This window comes from Schistocerca cancellata, chromosome 3 (assembly GCF_023864275.1).
Source record: "Schistocerca cancellata isolate TAMUIC-IGC-003103 chromosome 3, iqSchCanc2.1, whole genome shotgun sequence".
NCBI classification, from domain to species: Eukaryota; Metazoa; Arthropoda; class Insecta; order Orthoptera; family Acrididae; genus Schistocerca; species Schistocerca cancellata.
Genome location: NC_064628.1, coordinates 400803573 through 400825618, shown reverse-complemented (window position 1 = coordinate 400825618; position 22046 = coordinate 400803573). Strand labels below are relative to the sequence as shown.

The 22046-nt window shown below is 43.3% G+C and overlaps 1 protein-coding gene across 1 annotated transcript in view; it reads right to left on the bottom strand.

Annotated features, from left to right (window-relative positions):
* Positions 1-22046, bottom strand: part of LOC126175141 (parafibromin) — a 77041-nt gene that overhangs the window by 25677 nt on the left and 29318 nt on the right. Inside the window, exon 7 of the mRNA XM_049921701.1 lies at positions 13045-13163. Coding sequence (XP_049777658.1) covers positions 13045-13163 — 119 coding nt within the window. The remainder of the gene's footprint in view (positions 1-13044; positions 13164-22046) is intronic.

Here is a 22046-nt window from a genome sequence, read left to right as displayed (position 1 = left end):
CACGAAGAAAAATGATCCTAATCCTACTCCTAATGATCCAACTCCCCAAGATACTATCCAAATTGAACCATGCCTGGAACAGTTCCGTCCTCCGTCACAGCGGGACCCACCTCCTCTTCCTCAAAATCACCCTCTCCTAACCTTCCAGGAATTTCTGACTTCCAGCCTTGCCTCTCAATCCTTCTTAAAAAAACCTTAATCCTACTCCCAACATCACCACTGCTGAAGCCCAGGCTATCCGTGATCTGAAGGCTGACCAATCCATCGTCATTCTTCCGGCGGACAAAGGTTCCACGACTGTGGTTCTTGATCGTCGGGAGTATGTGGCTGAGGGACTGCGTCAGCTTTCAGACAACACTACTTACAAAGTTTGCCATGGTAATCCTATTCCTGATGTCCAGGCGGAGCTTCAAGGAATCCTCAGAACCTTAGGCCCCCTACAAAACCTTTCACCTGACTCCATCAACCTCCTGACCCCACCAACACCCCGCACCCCTACCTTCTACCTTCTTCCCAAAATTCACAAACCCAATCATCCCAGCCGTCCCATTGTACCTGGTTACCAAGCCCCCACAGAATGCATCTCTGCCTACGTAGATCAATACGTTCAACCCATTACATGCAGTCTCCCATCCTTCATCAAAGACACCAACCACTTTCTCGAACGCCTGGAATCCCTACCCAGTCTGTTACCCCCAGAAACCATCCTTGTAACCATTGATGCCACTTCCTTATACACAAATATTCCGCATGTCCAGGGCCTCGCTGCGATGGAGCACTTCCTTTCACGCCGATCACCTGCCGCCCTACCTAAAACCTCTTTCCTCATTACCTTAGCCAGCTTCATCCTGACCCACAACTTCTTCACTTTTGAAGGCCAGACATACCAACAATTAAAGGGAACAGCCATGGGTACCACGATGGCCCCCTCATACGCCAACCTATTCATGGGTCGCTTAGAGGAAGCCTCCTTGGTTACCTAGTCCTGCCAACCCAAAGTTTGGTACAGATTTATTGATGACATTTTCATGATCTGGACTCACAGTGAAGAAAAACTCCAGAATTTCCTCTCCAACCTCAACTCCTTTGGTTCCATCAGATTCACTTGGTCCTACTCTAAATCCCATGCCACTTTCCTTGACGTTGACCTCCACCTGTCCAATGGCCAGCTTCACACGTCCGTCCACATCAAACCCACCAACAAGCAACAGTACCTCCATTATGACAGCTGCCACCCATTCCACATCAAACGGTCCCTTCCCTACAGCCTAGGTCTTCGTGGCAAACGAATCTGCTCCAGTCCGGAATCCTTGAACCATTACACCAACAACCTGAAAACAGCTTTTTCATCCCGTAACTACCCTCTCGACCTGGTACAGAAGCAAATAACCAGAGCCACTTCCTCATCTCCTCAAACCCTGAACCTTCCACAGAAGAACCCCAAAAGTGCCCCACTTGTGACAGGATACTTTCCGGGACTGGATCAGATTCTGAATGTGGCTCTCCAGCAGGGATATGACTTCCTCAAATCCTGCCCTGAAATGAGATCCATCCTTCATGAAATCCTCCCCACTCCACCAAGAGTGTCTTTCCGCCGTCCACCTAACCTTCGCAACCTCTTAGTTCATCCCTATGAAATCCCCAAACCACCTTCCCTACCCTCTGGCTCCTACCCCTGTAACCGCCCCTGGTGTAAAACCTGTCCCATGCACCCTCCCACCACCACCTATTCCAGTCCTGTAACCCGGAAGGTGTACACGATCAAAGGCAGAGCCACGTGTGAAAGCACCCACGTGATTTACCAACTGACCTGCCTACACTGTGAAGCGTTCTATGTGGGAATGACCAGCAACAAACTGTCCATTCGCATGAATGGACACAGGCAGACAGTGTTTGTTGGTAATGAGGATCACCCTGTGGCTAAACATGCCTTGGTGCACGGCCAGCACATCTTGGCACAGTGTTACACCGTCCGGGTTATCTGGATACTTCCCATTAACACCAACCTGTCAGAACTCCGGAGATGGGAACTTGCCCTTCAGCATATCCTCTCTTCTCGCTATCCGCCAGGCCTCAATCTCCGCTAATTTCTAATTTCAATCTGCCGCCGCTCATACCTCACCTGTCTTTCAACATCATCTTTGCCTCTGTACTTCCGTCCCGACTGACATCTCTGCCCAAACTCTTTGCCTTTACAAATGTCTGCTTGTGTCTTTTTTTTTTTTTTTTTGTTTTTGTGTTTTTAGGGCGCACAACTTCAATGGTCATTAGCGCCCTGACTACTCTAAGAATGCACCGCGAGGCACAAGTGGACAACAACAAGTAAAAGGGAAAACACGATAAAAGACAGACTGACATGCATAGGATTAAAAAACAGCATCATCAAATGTCCTGAGAGAGGTTTGTCAAATTGATAAAACGAAGAACACGAGCAACTGCTCGTGGGTCATCCGCTAAAATGGCATCGAAAGTACTTGGCAGGTTAAGATCTAGACGCAGTGTGTTAAAATATGGACAGGACATTAAAATGTGTCGAACCGTCAGCAAGTGCCCACATGGGCCGAACGGCGCTGGCGCAGCCGTCAGCAGATGGCGATGGCTGAACCGGCAGTGTCCAATTCTTAACCGGGCCAAAACTACCTCCTCCCGCCGAGAAGGACGTGAGGAGGACGTCCAAGCCACGGGAAGAGGTTTTAAGGCCCGAAGCTTGTTGTCTGTAAGTGCAGCCCAATCGGCATGCCATAGCGACACAATGCGCCGACAAATGACCCTGCTAAAATCGGACGAAGGGACACAACAAGAAGCTGTCCGAGGCTGGAGGACCGCAGCCTTGGCCGCGGCATCTGCAGCTTCGTTCCCAGGGATACCGACATGGCCAGGAACCCACATAAAGCTAACCGGAGAACCGACGTCCACCAGCTGCTGAAGAGAGCGTTGGATCCGGTGTACGAAAGGGTGAACCGGGTACGGATCACTGAGGCTCTGGATGGCGCTCAGGGAGTCGGAGCAGATGACATAAGCAGAATGTCGGTGGCGGCAGATGTAAAGAACAGCCTGGTAGAGGGCAAAGAGCTCAGCTGTGAAGACCGAACAATGGCCATGGAGCCGGTATTTGAAACTTTGTGCCCCGACAATAAAGGAACACCCGATCCCGTCATTGGTCTTAGAGCCATCTGTATAAATGAAAGTCATGTTGATGAACTTCGAACGAAGTTCCAAAAAACGGGAGTGGTAGACGGAACCGGGGGTAACCTCTTTTGGGAGCGAGCTGAGGTCAAGGTGAACGCGGACCTGAGCCTGGAGCCAAGGTGGCGTGTGGCTCTCGCCCACTCGAAAGGTTGCAGGGAGTGAAAAATTAAGGTGTTGAAGGAGGCGACGAAAGCGAACTCCAGGGGGTAGCAGGGCAGAGACATACAACCCGTATTGACGGTTGAGAGAGTCGTCAAAAAAGGAACGATAAGACGGATGGTCGGGCATTGACAGCAGCCGACAGGCATACCGACAAAGCAGTATATCGCGCCGGTAGGTGAGTGGCAATTCGCCAGCGTCAGCATGGAGACTCTCTACGGGACTAGCATAAAATGCTCCGATCGCAAGTCGTAAACCCCGATGTTGTATGGAGTTGAGGCGGCATAAGATGGATGGCCGTGCAGAGGAGTATACGAAGCTCCCATAATCCAGCTTGGAGCGGATGATCGACCGATATAGACGAAGTAGGACAGTTCGATCCGCTCCCCACGACATACCACTGAGAACACGGAGGACATTTAAAGAACGGGTACAACGGGCGGCCAAATATGACACATGTGGAGACCAGCTAAGTTTCCTGTCAAATGTAAGGCCTAAAAATTTGGTTGTCTCCACGATTGGGAGAGCAACGGGACCGAGTCGTAAGGACGGTGGGAGAAACTCTTTGTAGCGCCAGAAGTTAATACAGACCGTCTTCTCGGCAGAAAAACGGAAGCCATTGGCGACACTCCAGGAGTAAAGACTGTCAAGAGAACGCTGAAGACAGCGCTCCAGGACACGTGTACACTGCGCGCTGCAATAGATGGTAAAATCGTCCACAAAAAGGGAGCCTGATACATCAGCTGGGAGGCAATCCATTATTGGATTGATCGCGATGGCGAAGAGAGCGACGCTCAAAACTGAGCCCTGTGGCACCCCATTCTCCTGGCGAAAGGTGTCTGACAGGACAGAACCCACACGTACCCTGAACTGTCGATCCATTAAAAAGGAACGAATAAAAAGAGGGAGGCGACCGCGAAGGCCCCATGTATACATGGTGCGGAGAATGCCCGCCCTCCAACAGGTGTCGTAAGCCTTCTCCAAATCAAAGAACACAGCCGCGGTCGGGCGCTTCCGCAAGAAGTTATTCATAATGAAGGTCGACAAGGTAACCAGATGGTCAACAGCAGAGCGGCGCCTACGAAATCCACATTGTACATTGGTAAGTAGGCGTCGAGACTCGAGCAGCCAAACCAATCGAGAGTTAACCATTCGCTCCATCACTTTACAGACACAGCTGGTAAGCGAGATAGGTCGATAACTGGAAGGCAAGTGCTTGTCCTTCCCCGGCTTAGGAATCGGGACAACAATAGACTCGCGCCAGCATGCGGGAACATGTCCCTCAATCCAGATGCGATTGTATGTACGAAGAAGAAAACCTTTACCCGCAGGAGAAAGGTTCTTCAGCATCTGAATATGAATAGAATCAGGCCCTGGAGCGGAGGACCGTGATCGGCCAAGTGCGTTTTTGAGTTCCCGCATGGTGAATGGGGCATTATAACTTTCACAATTCGAGGAGCGGAAGTCAGGTGGCCTAGCCTCCTCTGCCTGTTTGCGGGGGAGGAAGGCAGGGTGGTAATGAGCGGAGCTCGAAACCTCTGCGAAAAAGCGGCCGAAGGCATTGGAGACAGCCTCAGGGGCCACAAGGACGTCATTCGCGACCTTCAAGCCAGAAACTGGGGAGTGGACCTTAGTGCCAGATAGCCGGCGCATGCTACCCCAGACAACAGAAGGAGTAAAACTGTTGAAGGTGCTTGTGAAAGCAGCCCAGCTGGCTTTCTTGCTTTCTTTAATAATACGACTACACTGAGCACGTAATCGTTTATAATTAATACAATTCGCCACTGTAGGGTGGCGTTTAAAGGTGCGTAAAGCACGTCGACGAGCACGTAAAGCGTCTCTACATGCTGCGGTCCACCAGGGGACCGGTACGCGACGTGGAGAAGAAGTAGGGTGAGGGATGGAATATTCAGCAGCAGCGAGAATGACTTCTGTGAGGTGTGCGACCTGACGATCGCAGCTTGTGAAGGTTTGATCCTGAAAGGTCGCCCTGGAAGAGAAGAGCCCCCAGTCTGCCTTGGAGATGGTCCAACTAGAGGAGCACGGAGAGGGAGTATGCTGCAGGAGACGGATAACACACGGGAAGTGGTTGCTCAAATATGTATCAGCAAGTGCATACCACTCAAACCGCCGTGCAAGTTGGGGAGTACATATAGAGAGGTCTAAATGGGAACAGGTGTGAGATGTGTCCGAAAGAAAGGTAGGGGCGCCAGTATTGAGGCAGACAAGATTGAGTTGGTTGAAAAGGTCTGCTAACAAGGAGCCCCTTGGGCAGGATGCTGGAGAGCCCCAAAGGGGATGGTGGGCATTGAAGTCTCCAGTTAACAAAAATGGTGCAGGTAGCTGAGCAATAAGTTGCATCATGTCTGCCCTGGTAACGGCAGATGACGATTGAGTGTAAACGGTACAAAAGGAAAACGTAAAAGTGGGGAGAGTAATGCGGATGGCAACTGCCTGCAGGCCGGTGTGCAACGTGATGGGATCTTAGTAAATATCATCCCGGACCAGCAACATAACCCCTCCATGAGCTGGGACACCTACCACAGGGGGTAGGTCAAAACGCACAGAGGTGTAGTGTGCCAAGGCAATTTGATCGCATGGGCATAGCTTCTTTTCCTGGAGGGCTACGACGAGCGGACGGTGCAAGCGGAGCAGCAACTTCAAGTCCTCTCGGTTGGAGCGAATGCTGCGAATATTCCAGTGAATAAGTGCCATCGTAAGAAAAGGAAGATGAAAAAAGGGGTCACCTCGAAGGCCGCTGAGGGCATGGCTTCGAGCGAGCACCGCCGCCGCTATCAGTAGGTGGACAGTCATCGTCCATTGGGTCCACAGGTTCATCGGCCATCTCGGGAGGATGGCCGGGAGGGGGAGCTTCCTCCGCCGGTGAACGGCCAGATGTACGGCTACCAGCGGTGCGGCCAGGCGAAACGGATGACGGCCTGGGGCGGCAACCGCTGGGTGGCGCAGGAGAAGAAATGCGCTGTGGCGGAGAAGGATAACTGTGCTTCCTATGGGCCTTTTTGGAAGGACGTTTGGTGGAAGTACCGGTCGAAGGCTGGGAGGTCGAGGTACGTAGGAATTCTGCACGGGATGGTTCCTTCTTGAAGGCCCGTGCATCTGACTTCGGGGTCTTCGTCTTAGCAGAAGCTGATGAAGGGGCTGGTGTCTGTGGGGTGATGGGAGGAAGAGGAGACGTCGACCGCGCGATCTTAGCACTGGCCGAACGGACGACCGTGGTGCTGAAGGTCAGATCGCATTTGTCTGCAGACGAATGTCTGCTTGTGTCTGTGTATATGCAGATGGATAAGTGTGTGTGTGCGCGCGCGAGTGTATACCTGTCCCTTTTTCACCCTAAGGTAAGTCTTTTTTCCGCTCCCGGGATTGGAATGACTCCTTACCCTCTCCCTTAAAACCCACATCCTTTCGTCTTTCCCTCTCCTTCCCTCTTTCCTGACGAAGCAACCGTTTGTTGCGAAAGCTTGAATTTTGTGTGTATGTTTGTGTTTGTTTGTGTGTCTATCGACCTGCCAGTGCTTTTGTTTGGTAAGTCTCATCATCTTCGTTTTTAGATATATTTTTCCCACGTGGAATTAAAAACAGAGATTCCTTGACTTACCAAACGGGAAAGTGCTGGTAGATAGGCACAATAAAAAACACACAAACACACACACAAAATTTCGAGCTTTCGCAACCCCCGGTTGCTTCGTCAGAAAAGAGGGAAGGAGAGGCAGAGATGAAAGGATGTGGGTTTTAAGGGAGAGGGTGAGGAGTCATTCCAATCCCGGGAGCGGAAAGACTTACCTTAGGGGGAAACAAGGACAGGTATACACTCGCACACACACACACATATCCATCCACACATATACAGACAAACAAAGGAAGTAGGTTACAGTATGCTTGTCCGCCCACTGCTTGAATACTGCTCAGCAGTGTGGGATCCGTACCAGATAGGGTTGATAGAAGAGAGAGAGAAGATCCAACGGAGAGAAGCGCGCTTCGTTACAGGATCATTTAGTAGTCGCAAAAGCGTTATGGAGATGATAGATAAACTCCAGTGGAAGACTCTGCAGGAGAGACGCTCAGTAGCTCGGTACGGGCTTTTCTTGAAGTTTAGAGAACATACCTTCACCGAGGAGTCGAACAGTATATTGCTCCCTCCTACGTATATCTCGCGAAGAGACCATGAGGATAAAATCAGAGAGATTAGAGCCCACACAGAGGCATACCGACAATCCTCTTTTCCACGAACAATATGCGACTGGAATAGAAGGGAGAACTGATAAGAGGTACTCAAGATACCCTCTGCCACTCACCGTCAGGTGGCTTGTGGAGTATGGATGTAGATGTAGATCTCTTGTCTTACCTGGTTTTATGTATCCTGTATTTCATTTTATGCCACACAGAACAGAAAGTTATTAGCTAAGAGGCAATAGAGAGTCCAAATTTTCTGAAGAGTTCTTGTTCTTCCAGTTACAAATAATCCCATCCAATATTAATTGTGATGTGCGGTAAAAGAGTGCTGTGTGAAGAGGCGTGGCACTGCACTTTGGCACACTTAAGAGCAAATAACACTTCTTATGTTTCCTCAGACTCTTCAGAAAGATGTGTGCTACAAAATGAACTTATTTTTGAAAAGTATTTTTTTTTTTATTTTTTACGTCCTATCTCAAATGCTCGAAAAGGGGGCGGGGGGGGGGGGGGGAGGGGGGCACCAGCATCTAGTATTGGCCCGGTTCAAAATATCGTAGATCTGGGGTTATGCCCAGAGCAGTCTGAGTTATGGAGGGGGGGGGGAGGGGGGGGGGGCGGGGTGTAGGGCACTCCATGTGACCATGTGATCTGTGTTTACATTTAGTGATTTTGCTGTTTCCTCTTTGTTTATTGCTCTCATGTCAAATGAAAAGAAAAAAAATAAAATAAAATAAATAAAAAGTGATTTCTGTGGCTGGGAGCTATCAAGTGAATTAAAATACATTCACATAATTATGGAAGGCTACAATATGTTGTTAGTTCCAGATTTTATTTTATTTCCACCTTTCTGACAGTCAAGCATTAATCGCCTTGCAGAACAATGAAGTTATATATGTTGCTTTTCTAAAGAAATTCTCCTTTTATTTATATTTTCTGCTGAGGCAGCCAGTTTGTTCCAAAAGAACTGTTTAATTCCACACTATTGGCTAGTTTCAACTGTTCACTGCATTTCAAATGCACATTTTCATCTACTAGCATGTTTGGCATTATGCCATAATAAAGAACCAAACATGAGATAATACAGTATTGGTACGCCACGAAAATTTACATCCCGAAAACCACACTGAAAAGCTTAATATTAGATTGAGGCCTACTTCATTGGGAATCTGGACATACGGATGTGCACTTTAACGCGAATTATTCATTTTAGTATGGTTCAAGAAATTCTGAGTCTCTTTGAGTATCCTCTGATGTCTTGTTTCTTTTATGACATAATGTAAGATCTTTTAATGTTTTACACATAAAAACATACGTGCTTCCTATGTCTTCATAGCTGTGCAAACTCAGGGATGCCTCTTATGTGGCACTCTCTGGCAACTGCTGGAAAAAATCTATTTGTAACAGATCTCGAGAAAATATTGTGAATTGTGGTTTGGAAAGCGTTATTTTTCAAAGTATATCTCCTTTTGCGCAAGATGAACTATGTGCGAGAATATACGATGAATTTCTTAAATCACAGAGCGTTTGACTCTCATTTCAAAATCAACTCTTTGATGACAAGCCATTTAGAAGAATTTCGAGCCCAGAAGATCAGAGATTTATGTTGGTGTTAAACACTTTACTGGCACATCTGTCTGATATGTCTTAAAGTGTAAAACGTGCAAAAAAGCTTAGTTTCTCTTGTAGCTTATTAATTTTTGCGACAAATATTATATGTGAAAAGTTTGCTTTTCCTGTAGCAACACTATGTATATTAATTTAAACCATTAACTTTTCCTGTTTGTCTTTTTGCGCTACTTAACAGTGATGTTGCTATTGGCTGACTACATCGCGTGTCCTATGCTATGAATATCCGCTGTCATCAGCTGGCAAGATCACATGACATGAGCTATTACTGGCTTACAAAAGCACATCGCAATCTCAATTTCAATGCTTCGGAAAGTAACATGCAGTTTTTAGTGCAATTTGAATTTAAACTTTCGTAATACAAAAATATGCAGTGTGTATGTTGCTGCACATCAAAGAACTTTCCAAAACGTGGTTTTCTCCCCCGAGTTTCGTTTTCTAAAGTGCCGGGAAATTCTAAGCCGCTGTATAAAACCATAACCATTCAAATGATTGATAAATTTTACAGTTTCGAGGGAATGTATACTGTCACTTAACACGGAAAAAGTGTATTTTCACCTGGGAGAAAGTGTTTCCCAACCGGGAGAAAGTTTATTTTTAACCGGGAGATCCGGGAATTTTTTATCCTTGTCCACATATACACCCCCATAGCTCCACTGACTATCTCCAAATGACAAAATGACAATATGAAAACTCAAATAGTAACAGTGAACTACAAAAAACAAAAACACTATGAACTTATGCACCAACCAAATAATAAGCTTCTCTGCCTCAGAGAAACAACGGAAAGAGTTGATAGCAAATATGACATGAGGTCTGGATGGAATCCCAATTCGGTTTTATGAAGTCTACTCTATGGCATTGGCCCCCTTTACTCAGCTTGAACTTATTGCCAATCTCTTGCCCAGCACAAAGTCCCAAGCAACTGGAAAAAAGAACAGGTGACTCCTCTATATAAGAAGGGTAAAAGAACACTCACCAAATTACAAACCAGTATCCTTAACACTGATCTACTGCAAAATTCTTAAATGTATTCTCTGCTTGAATATCAAAGGTTTCCTACAAACCAAAAAGTTTGTGCCCACGAATCAGCACAGTGTTAGAAAGCACCACATCTGTTAAACTCAGCTTGCACTTTCCTCATGTGATCTCCTGCAAATCATGGATGAAAGGCAACATCTATATTCCATATCTGTAGATTTGTGAAAAGCATTTGACACGGTGCCCCACTGCAAACCATTCACAAAGGTACGAGCATATGAAATAGAGTCCCAGATGTGTGAGTGGCTCAAAGACGTCTTAAGTGATAGAGCCTAGAATGCTGTTCTCAGTGGCGACTGTTCATCAGAGATAAGGGTATCATTAGGAGTGGCCCAGGGGAGTGTGATATGACAGTTATTATTTTCTGTACACAAAAATGGTCTGGTGGACAGTGTGCAGTTGTTTGCTGATGATGCTGTGGTGTGTGGTGAGGCGTCAAGTTGAATGACTGCAGGAGGATACAAAATGAATTAGACAATATTTCTAGTTGGAACATAACAATTTCTAGTTGGTGTGATGAATGGCAGCCAGCTCAAAATGTAGAAAACTTAAGTTAATGCAGATTAGCACGAAAAACAAATCTGTAACATTCAGATACAGCATTAGCAGTGCCCTGTTTGACACAGCCTCATAATTTAAATATCTGAGGGTAATGCTGAAAAGTGATGTGCAATGGAATTAGCAGGTGAGGTTGTGAATCATCAAGTCTGATCTAATGGGAGAATTTTAGGAAAGTGTGGTTCATCTATAAAGGAGACTGCATACAGGATGCTAGTGCAACCTATTCTTGAATGCTGTTTATGTGTTTGGGATCTGTACCAGGTCAGATTAATAGAAGACATCGAAGCAATTAAGAGGCTTGCTGCTAGGTTTGTTACTGGTAGGTTCGAGCAACAACCAGATATTACAGAGATGCTTCAGGAACTCAAATGGGAATCCTTGGAGGGAAGGCGACATTCTTTTTGAGGAACACTATTGAGAAAATTTAGAGAACCAGCATTTGAAGCTGACTGCATAACAAGTCTACAACTGCCAACATACATTTGTGCAGTGTGCAGTTGTTTGCTGATGATGCTGTGGTGTGTGGTGAGGCGTCAAGTTGAATGACTGCAGGAGGATACAAAATGAATTAGACAATATTTCTAGTTGGAACATAACAATTTCTAGTTGGTGTGATGAATGGCAGCCAGCTCAAAATGTAGAAAACTTAAGTTAATGCAGATTAGCACGAAAAACAAATCTGTAACATTCAGATACAGCATTAGCAGTGCCCTGTTTGACACAGCCTCATAATTTAAATATCTGAGGGTAATGCTGAAAAGTGATGTGCAATGGAATTAGCAGGTGAGGTTGTGAATCATCAAGTCTGATCTAATGGGAGAATTTTAGGAAAGTGTGGTTCATCTATAAAGGAGACTGCATACAGGATGCTAGTGCAACCTATTCTTGAATGCTGTTTATGTGTTTGGGATCTGTACCAGGTCAGATTAATAGAAGACATCGAAGCAATTAAGAGGCTTGCTGCTAGGTTTGTTACTGGTAGGTTCGAGCAACAACCAGATATTACAGAGATGCTTCAGGAACTCAAATGGGAATCCTTGGAGGGAAGGCGACATTCTTTTTGAGGAACACTATTGAGAAAATTTAGAGAACCAGCATTTGAAGCTGACTGCATAACAAGTCTACAACTGCCAACATACATTTTTGAAGAACCAAGAACGTAAGACAAAAGAAGTTAGGGTTCATACAGATGTATATGAAACACCATTTTTTCCTTACTCTATCTGCGAAAGGGAACAGGAAAGGGAATGACTAATAGTGGTACAGGGTACCCTACGTGGCGCACAGTAAGGCTGATTGTGGTATATGTATGTATATGTAGTTGTAGATATGTAAGTATGTAAGATGTGGAACACTGAGCATCCACCAGATAGAGAAAATGAACTTTATGAAAATTGTGGACGGAGAGAGAGATTTATGACTTTTCCATTCTCATTCTTCTTTTTCAAAGTTACCACTACATTTCATACACAAAATTAAGTAAGCACTATCAAAGATATAGGTATTACACAAAAGAAACATTGGAAGTGTTAAAAAATCTTCACTGTTACAATTTATGTAAATAAAAGTTTTCACAGACAATCACCACAACAAAATATACTGTGACTGGGATATCAAAAGTAGAAAAACTTATATCACAAATGTTTAGTTTCAAATATAAAAGATCAGTGTACACGATTCAGAAAGTAATTTAATTACCACAATAAAAATTAATGTCAATTTTTTTTCTTCCCCCTCCCAGTTCTGCTACCCACTAGAATCCCTGTCCCACAGTACTGTGCCATACTTTGTGGAGCCTGAACAAAATTATGCAGACCGTTGATAAAAAGGGTTGCACTATTTTGCTTTGGCTACTTTGCAGCACAGGGATTGCAGTGTGTAGGACTGGAGATGTGTACCTGCAAACAAACAAAAAATAATTACATAACTTTATTTTATTTTGTTTTGTTTTATGGAGTAGTTATTAAAACTTTGTGAATGTCCCTAGAAAATGTTTTGAGATCCGCCAGTCTAATCAGTGAGTCTACTAAAAGCTATTCATTTCATTTGAAATTTTGTGCGTATTCATTGCCTTGAATTTGTATCTTCCTCAACTGCACAGTACTTCTAGCCTTCTCTCATCATCATTACACTAAAATTTACAGTTAAAGTTGTGGAGCCCAAAAATATGTATACAGGACTGATAGACGGCACTTTATTTATAGATGGAGAAAACTTATTCTTTCATTATGTAAAAGAAAAAGAAAAGAAAATCTAATATATAATACTTCTACCTACTTCAGATCTTGGAGGATGTCCTTGGCATTATACATGGTGATCAATGAAGTCGGAGACGCAGGAATGATGATAATGGGTGTTCGAGAGACCCGTTTATTGGGCTGTACTGCCAGCCGTGCCTGTTAAGTATGTTAATGACAGTCAGTTGATCAGAAATAAAGTGCAAATAGAAGTCACAGTTTTGCTAATCAGACAATAATAATGCAGGGCAACTATAAATGATTCATTTATTTTCAAAGTTCTAAATTTTCTGAAGTATTACATGTACAAATATGACTGACACATAAATAGAACTGTAAACTTGCCAAGTTTGCATTTTCATTCTGCAAATGATCTACGAGTGTCCTGATCACACGACACACATCCAAATGGCAGTCAAGTTCGTTCTCTATTTTATGTAGCAATATCCCATGAACGGTCATCACAGCATCACTGATGCATTCTTGGCAGTGGGGATGTGTAAACAAAGAGTGCTTAAGGTACCCCAAAAGGAAAAAGTCATGAGGCGTTAGGTCAGGTGACCTGGGGGAGGGCAAGGGAACAGAGCCACATCATCTTCACCATTACACCCAATCCAATGATGCAGAAGTTCACTGTTTGGGGAGCAGGAAACATCAACAGTCCAACGACTGGGTCCACGGTCTTGGTGGAAGATGAAATTCTTGGAATCAGCAGTCAGTTGTGGAACAACCACAACTGCAACATATCAAGGTAAGGGGTATCTGTCAGTCTTCTCACAAAAGACAAATGGCCCATACAGTTTCATCTGTGACACTGCACAGAAAACATTAATCTTTGACAAATCTCATTTGTGCGGCACAATTTCACGTGTATTTTCAATGCCCCACATTCTCACATTGTGGAGATCAACTTTTCCAGATAAATGGAAGGTATCTTGGTCTCCGTGTCAGCTTGGAGCAGAAATTTCTCTTTCCTTGCTCTGTCACCATTTTGTCAAGCACTGCACTTGTTAACACCAACTGGAGAGCAAATGCCAACTCTGAGTTTACAGTTCTACAGGGTGTACATAAAGTCTGAGAACACTTTCAATTATTTATTGCACAAGAACTAAACATTGTACAGATGTCATACATACTGCATTTTAAAGAGAAACACTGAAAGTATTTTTTACAAACATTCGATATATGATTCATGAGTGACCCAGCAGATGTCAATACGGTAATCGAATTCTTGCCATACCCGTCCCAGCATAGCATCGTCAACTGTGGTAGTCTCTTCCCGTATTCTCTCCCGGAGCTCTGGTACATCATGTGGTAGAGGCGGTACGTACACCAGATCTTTAATGTGTCCTCACAGAAAAAAGTCACACGGAGTGAATCGGGAAGGCCATTTCATAAAACAGCTGTCCCCTTCCGTAGCAACACCGATCCACCGATGCGACAGCTGTGTGTTCAGGTCCCGACAAACTTCCCAATGAAAAAGAGGTGGAGCTCCATCCTGCTGAAAGATGAATGGAGAGTCCGTTTGCATTTGAGACATCAGCCATTGCTGAGACATGTCCAAGTAGGAATATCCGGTGACAGTGCTCTTGTCAAAGAAGAATGGTCCGTACAGTTTTCGACGTGACAATGCACAAAAAACATTTACCTTTGGGGAATCACGCTCAAATTCAATGCATTCGTGTGGATGCTTTGTACCCCAGATTCGACAATTATGCCTGTTCACTTTCCCATTAGTGTGAAAAGTGGCTTCGTCACTAAAAATTAAGTGATGAGCGATGTCATCCCCATCCTCATTCAATTGTTGCAACTGAGAACAAAACTCAAAACGATTGTCTTTGTCGTCATCGAGCTTCTGCACTAGCTCCAATTTGAATGGTTTCACAGACTGCTTCTGTTGCAGGACTTTCCATACTGTCATTGGAGCCATTTCAAGTTCATGGGATGCGAGCCGCACCGATTACTTTCGACTACTTATGAATGTCTCTTGTACACGCGCTGCATCCACTTCACTCACACTGGGACGTTCGCTTCTCTCTGCCGGGCGCAAGCAACCCATTGTAACGAATTTGTTGTGCCAGTGGTAAATGGCCTTCCTTGTTGGTGGCTTCTTACCATACTTGGTTCTAAATATCCATTGAACAGCTGTAGCACACTCGTTTTTGTCGAACTACAACACACAGAAAGCTCACTCCACACCCGAACTTGCCACGTTTGCGACTAGCACTGACTATCGGTAAATTACCAAAGTACGCTGTGGCGATATACATGAAAAAAAAAACTTTCAGGGTTTCTCTTCAAAATGACATATGACAATGTTTGGTTCTTGTGCAATAAATGTTCCCGGACTTTATGTACATCTTCAATCATATTTGTACAAGTAACACTTTGGAAACTACAGAACTTTGAAAATGAACTACTTATTTATCACAGAGCCCTGTACAATTATATTTTCAGCAAAAAATATATGGACTGAATTCTGAAAACAACAATAAATATTACACCCTGATAAACGATTTAAATGTTGAATTACAAACAGCTAGAAGTTAAGGCAAGCAAAATTCAGGAAAATATGTAGTTTTATTTTCTAGTCTTTTCTAAATCATAATTTTTGTCGGATACTTAGTTTACATCATTGTTTCAGTATGGAGCAATCCTTATCACTATACAATACTGTAATGTACAATCATGTATTGCCTTTGTGACTCTAGAATTACACATTCATCAGTATGAGAGAAGTCATAAAATATTTTTGGGCATAATGTAAATGATTAACAGTTAAAGAAATCTTTTGTTGATCTTTTCAGTTTTAGGTTATCTTTAAGGAAGGTTGCTACAGGAAAAACTGCACTAATAGTTAGCTAGAACTCAAGAACACATCAGCCCAGTGCAGACACAGGAAGCTCTTAATGTAGACACATCCCAAGTTGTGCAGTTCACTAAATGTAAAAGCAGAGTCATAATCCATATCAATTCAGACAGGGGTGTTACCTCGATAGTCTCAGATATTACTCAATTTAACATATGTTACAATTTCACAGAATGTAAGAAACCCACATTTTTTTTGTTTTGTCAAAAAAAAAAAAAAAAAAAAAAAAAAAAAAAAAAAAAAAAAAAAAAGTTAAATAAATAAATAAAAATAAGAACTAGGCTGGAGATATAGGCCACTAAAGACGACACCTACAGCATGTTACAATTATAACATATTTTTCGGTTTGGAAATAAATGTCAAAGTGCTCTCGCTCTGCCTATCTCCTTATCTGAGTGGGCAGCACAGCTGAATGCCACACAGGGCACCTGGGTTTGATTCCCGGTACTGCCAAGGATTTTTCCTCGGTGGGAGGGCTGGTACGGGGCGCACTCAGTCTTGCGACCCCAACCGAGGAGCTACTCGACGATCAGTAAAAGTTCCCAGCGTCAGGAAACCCCCTACACACTGCATCCGATGGCACTCAGTTGGGCCCAACAGCCTCGTCAAGGGCACAACTTAGAACTACATGCCTTTCTAAGAAAAATTTTCCTTTTTTTTATTACCAGTTGAGTGACATTCTCTGAAAGAGAGAACTTCCACTTTTCAGTTGAACATGTTTTACAAATAATGTTCATATTTCACCTTCCACATATAAATTTTTTGCTCTGGTTGTTTATTGCTAAGTTCTTTGTTGCAATTGTTTATTACTAATTTTTATTGTTCATTGCTGGTTTCTTTATTGCTCTTACACATAGCTAGTTTCTTCATTGCATAGCCTTGTAGGAAATCTGACACCATCCAGATAATTCTATGTCTGTAAGCTTTTGTGAGCCGAGTGTTCATCAGAGACAAGGGCTTTGTCAGGAGTGCCCCAGGGAAGTGTGATAGGACCACTGTTGTTACATAATAAATTATCTGGGGACAGGTGGGCAGCAGTCTGCAGTTGTTTGCTGATGTCGTTGTGGTGTACAGTAATGTGTCGAAGTTGAGTGATTGTAGGATGATACAAGACAACTTAGACAAAATTTTCAGTCGGTGTGATGAACGACACCTAGCCCTAAATGTGGAAAAATGTAAGTCAATGTGGATGAGTAGGAAGATCAAACCTGTAATGTTGGGATACAGTATCGTTACTGTCCTGCATAACAGGGTCAAGTCATTTCAGTATCTGGGCATAGCACTGAAAAGTGATATGGGGTGGAATGAGCGTGTAGAACTGTGATAGGGAAGGTGAATGGTCGACTTTGGTTTAATGAGAGAATTTTAGGAAAGAGTGGTTCACCTGTAAATGAGACCACATAAAGGATGCTGGTGCAACCTATTCTCGAGTACTGCTTGAGTGTTTGGGATCCATACCAGGTCGGATTGAAGAAAGACATCGAAGCAGTTCAGAGGCGGGCTGCTAGAATTGTTACCAGTAGGTTTGAACAACATGTAAGTGTTATGGAGATGATTCAGGAACTCAAATGGCAATCTCTGGAGGGAAGGTGACATTTCTTTTCAAGAAACACTATTGAGAAAATTTAGAGAACCGGCATTTGAAGACTGCCAAACGATTCTACTGCCACCAACATTCATTGTGCATACGGGCCATGATGATAAGACACGAGAAATTAGGGGTCATACAGAGGCAGTCGTTTGTCCCTTGCTCTATTTGCAAGTGGAACAGGAAAGGAAATGACAAGTAGTGGTACAGGGTACCTTCCACTACGCACTGTACAGTGGCTTGCTTAGTATCTATGTATATGTAGATTAAAAACAATTTTCTTCAGGTTGCAAATAAATGTACTCATTTCAAGACTGTTTCAAAGTCAAGATATTTCCAGTTATGACTTTCTGTGTTCTAAATGCCTTTACAGAACATCAACAATGACAGGAACTGAACAAGGTGAAATATTCCACAGTGCACATGTTGCATGTATAGAGGAAGAATTCCATTCCATGAATCAGTCCGCTACAGAGATAGGTGTTGGTCCTGTTAAGAAATCATGGGCAGTGAACTCAGGTCATAAGATGTACGTATCAAGAAAACATGGAAAAATTATCGAAGCTGTGTGAGGGTACAGCATAGAAAAATTGAACACACATTTCAAAATACAAATTCCATCTTCAGAAGAAAATAAACCAAAGAAAACTTGTACAACGTGTTGAGAATTTTTCTCAAAAATTAATTGAGCTATTTAATAATGTGCATGCTACAATGAAAAGATATAAGTTCAAACAACTGTTCCATAATCTCTTTCACAGAAAAAAATTTTGCACCAAATTCCATATGCATCAAAAGACGTGATGGGCAAAACAAAGAAATTTGAGGTCTGCGAAAAATATGTTTGGAAGATCAGATCTCTATTATGGTCCTCCTGTAAAAGATGCATATGTTCAAACTGCACACTCAATTTATCTGGAAGATAAATGGCATTGTTCTTGCCAAGTGACAACAAACAGGACACTACAAAAGCAACCGTTGAAGGACAAAAAAGTGTAAAGATACATGACACACAGTATTAATGGTACTTCTGTGAAGGCAAATACATTATGCACTGGAAGGTCAGCATTTTATGCACAATGACCAAAGAGGGCAAGCAAGAGACCTGTCAGTTTCAGGAATGTGGTGACTGACCTGAAAAGGAAGGACTTCCGCTACAGACACTGGGTCTGGAAAACACAGCAGATAACTCTTCAGAAGTTACATATGCAATATAGGAGGAAAATAAACTCTTTAAGGAAGCTGTCACCATTAACACCTTTATTGATGAACTTAGGAAATAAACAGTGAAAGAAGTACCACACTGACAACTGAAAAAACTGCAACAACAAAAACAACAACACACTGCATAAGTGAAGGGATTTGTACAGGCCGAAGAGCTATGTTCAGTGCTTCATGTAATTCTGCTGAAAACTGGCCTGTGATTCTGCCACTAGAAGTACACTATGTGATAAAAACTATTCGGACACCTGGCGGAAAATGACTTACAAGTTCGTGGCACTCTCCATTGGTAATGCTGGAATTCAATATGGTGTTGGCAACAGCTTCCACTCTCGCAGGCATACGTTCAATCAGGTGCTGGAAAATTTCTTGGGGAATGGCAGTCCATTCTTCGTTGAGTGCTGCACTGAGGAGAGGTATTGATGTCAGTTGGTGAGGCCTGGCATGAAGTCGGCATTCCAAAACATCCCACAGGTGTTCTATAGGATTCAGGCCACAACTCTATGCAGGCCAGACCATTACAGGGATGTTATTGTCGTGTAACCACTCCGCCATAGGCTGCTGTGCATTTGGAACAGGTGCTCCATCGTGGTGAAAGATGCAATCGCAATCGCCATCCCCAAATTGCTCTTCAACAGTGAGAAGCAAGAAGGTGCTTAAAACATCAATGTAGGCCTGTGCTGTGATTGTGCCACGCAAAATAACAAGGTGTGCAAGCCCCCTCCATGAAATCATGACCACACCAGAACACCACTGCCTTCGAATTTTACTGTTGGCACTACACATGCTGGCAGATGATGTTCACCAGGCATTCACCATAACCACACACTGCCATCGGATCACCACGTGATTTGTCATTCCACACATTGTTTTTCTACTGATCAGTCATCCAATGTTTACGCTCCTTGCACCAAGCAAGGTGTCGTTTGGAATTTAGCAGCGATTGTGTGGCTTATGAGCAACCGCTCGACCATAAAATCCTAGTTTTCTCACCTCCCATCTAACTGTCATAGTACTTGCTGTGGATACTGACGCAGTTTGGAATTCCTGTGTGATGGTTGGGATAGATGTTTGCCTATTACACATTATGACCATCTTCAACTATCAGTGGTGTCTGTCAGTCAACAGACGAGGTCGGCCTGTACGCATTTGTGCTGTATGTGTCCCTTCACGTTTCCACTTGACTATCACATCAGAAACAGTGGACCTAGGGATGTTTAGGAATGTGGAAATCTCGCATACAGACATATGACACAAGTGACACCCAATCACCTGACAACATTCAAAGTCCGTGAGTTCCGCGGAGTGCCCCATTCTGCTCTCTCACGATGTCTAATAACTACTGAGGTCGCTGATATGGTGTACCTGGCAGTAAAGTGCACCTAATATGAAAAACATATGTTTTTGTGGGTGTCCAGATACTTTTGATCACATAGTCTGTAACGGCATTGTTGGAGAAATGAAAGGCAAAAAAGATTGTTATTCCCAATAGTGCTCCTAGTCACTTTAAAAACTGATACCAGCTGTTTGAATGACTAAGTCGCTTGTGCCAGTGGAGGGGCTATTCAGTGCTACTGGTCATGGGAAGGGGCCTTGTGAGTGTAGGCAGCTTGCGGAAGCAGCATGCTACAAATCATAACCTTTCCAGCCCAAGGACAGCTGTAATTCAGAATGCCAAGCATTTTACCAAAGTGATGAAGTCATATACATCCTCAGGTCTTGTACTGTTGTCCATAGAGGCAACTAAAGAATTCTGCCAGTAGAAAAGAGAAGAATGGTCCAACCGAACAAAACCAGCGAAAGAAATTTAGAAGCCCCATTTCTGGACTCAAAATGATGGGTGATCTTATACTTCATGAACTTTAAAGAGCAAGAAAGAAAAAATTTCATTTGACTAGCAAAAACCTCAGAAGTAACAGAATATTTCAGCTTCATAACCTGCAAGGACGGATGTTTGTGGTTTGTATATATGACTGTGCTGGTCAATCTCAGAGATTAAAGACATCAATTATGAGTTAAATGAAATCATTGTGAGCTTTATGCTACCACTTGGACCGGTTGCTGGTTATGAGTTCCCAGCAGCAAGACGATGGCACCACTGTCATTGCTCACTTCCCCTCTGTCAGTGCTCACTTTTGATTCACAATGTTTGAAAGGCAGTGTGTGCCCCAGTTCCTATTGGTTCAACAGGATGGCATCATTCAATACCAGAGGAAGATACAGATGCATTTGAACACATTTTTATTTCACTGAATAGCTAATTTCAATTCTAAGCAGAATGCAACAGTTGTATGCATTGGAACATGTTAGTTTTTGAAACTTTCACTTATTTTTGTGTTCATTCGATACATTTGAAAAATCTGTCTCTTACTCACCTTTCAGAAGAAATAAAATTACATGCCAAATAATACTAGGTTTTGATTTCATGAGACCAATACATGATAATGTGGTAATAGAAACTGGTTTAATGTATGGCAAAATTCTCAATTGTCTATAAAATCTGTTCAACCGAAATGTGTAAGTTCTCCTTTTTAGGGAATATAGGCTATATGGTGCTAATCAAGAGTAAAAGAATCAAAAGTTTTGGGATTGGCATTTTTGAAAATAATGTTAAAAAAATTCAGAAGGCTACAGCAGGAAAACTTTGACACACATTTCCAAACTGAGGATATCATTTCAATCTTAAAATTATATCTAAAAACATAGATGATGTAACTTACCAAACAAAAGTGTTGGTATGTTGATAGAGACACTAACAAACACAAACACACACACAAAATTCAAGCTTTCGCAACCAATGTTTGCTTCATCAGGAAAGAGGGAAGGAGAGGGAAAGACAAAAGGATGTGGGTTTTAAGGGAGAGGGTAAGGAGTCATTCCAATTCCGGGAGCGGAAAACTTACTTTAGGGGGAAAAAGGGACAGGTATACACCCGCGCGCGTGAATATATAGCGCACAAAAATAAAACACTATGGCCCAAATTCAAATACTGTTCAAGTTTATACAATAGAAATTGAGTTGAACTAACAGGGAACTTCAAGCATGTAACATGAAGAGCAGTATGAATCATTACAGGTCTGTTTGGCTGACTAGTTGCTGTGAGAGAGAGGTTGAAACATCATAGGTGGTAGACTGTCTTATGTCGCATAAGAATGAGCTTTAAAACTTCAAGGAGAAACTAATAACATTCTTCAGCCCCTCTCGCACCTACCCCATAGATTCTCACAGATAAAATTAGACAAATAACAGTTCACATGGAGGCATTCTTACTGTGCTCCGTCCATGAATGGAATGGAGAGAAACCCTAATAGAGGGTCTTTCATTAAGAGCGATACTTTTTAAAATTGTAATTACCCATTTCTAA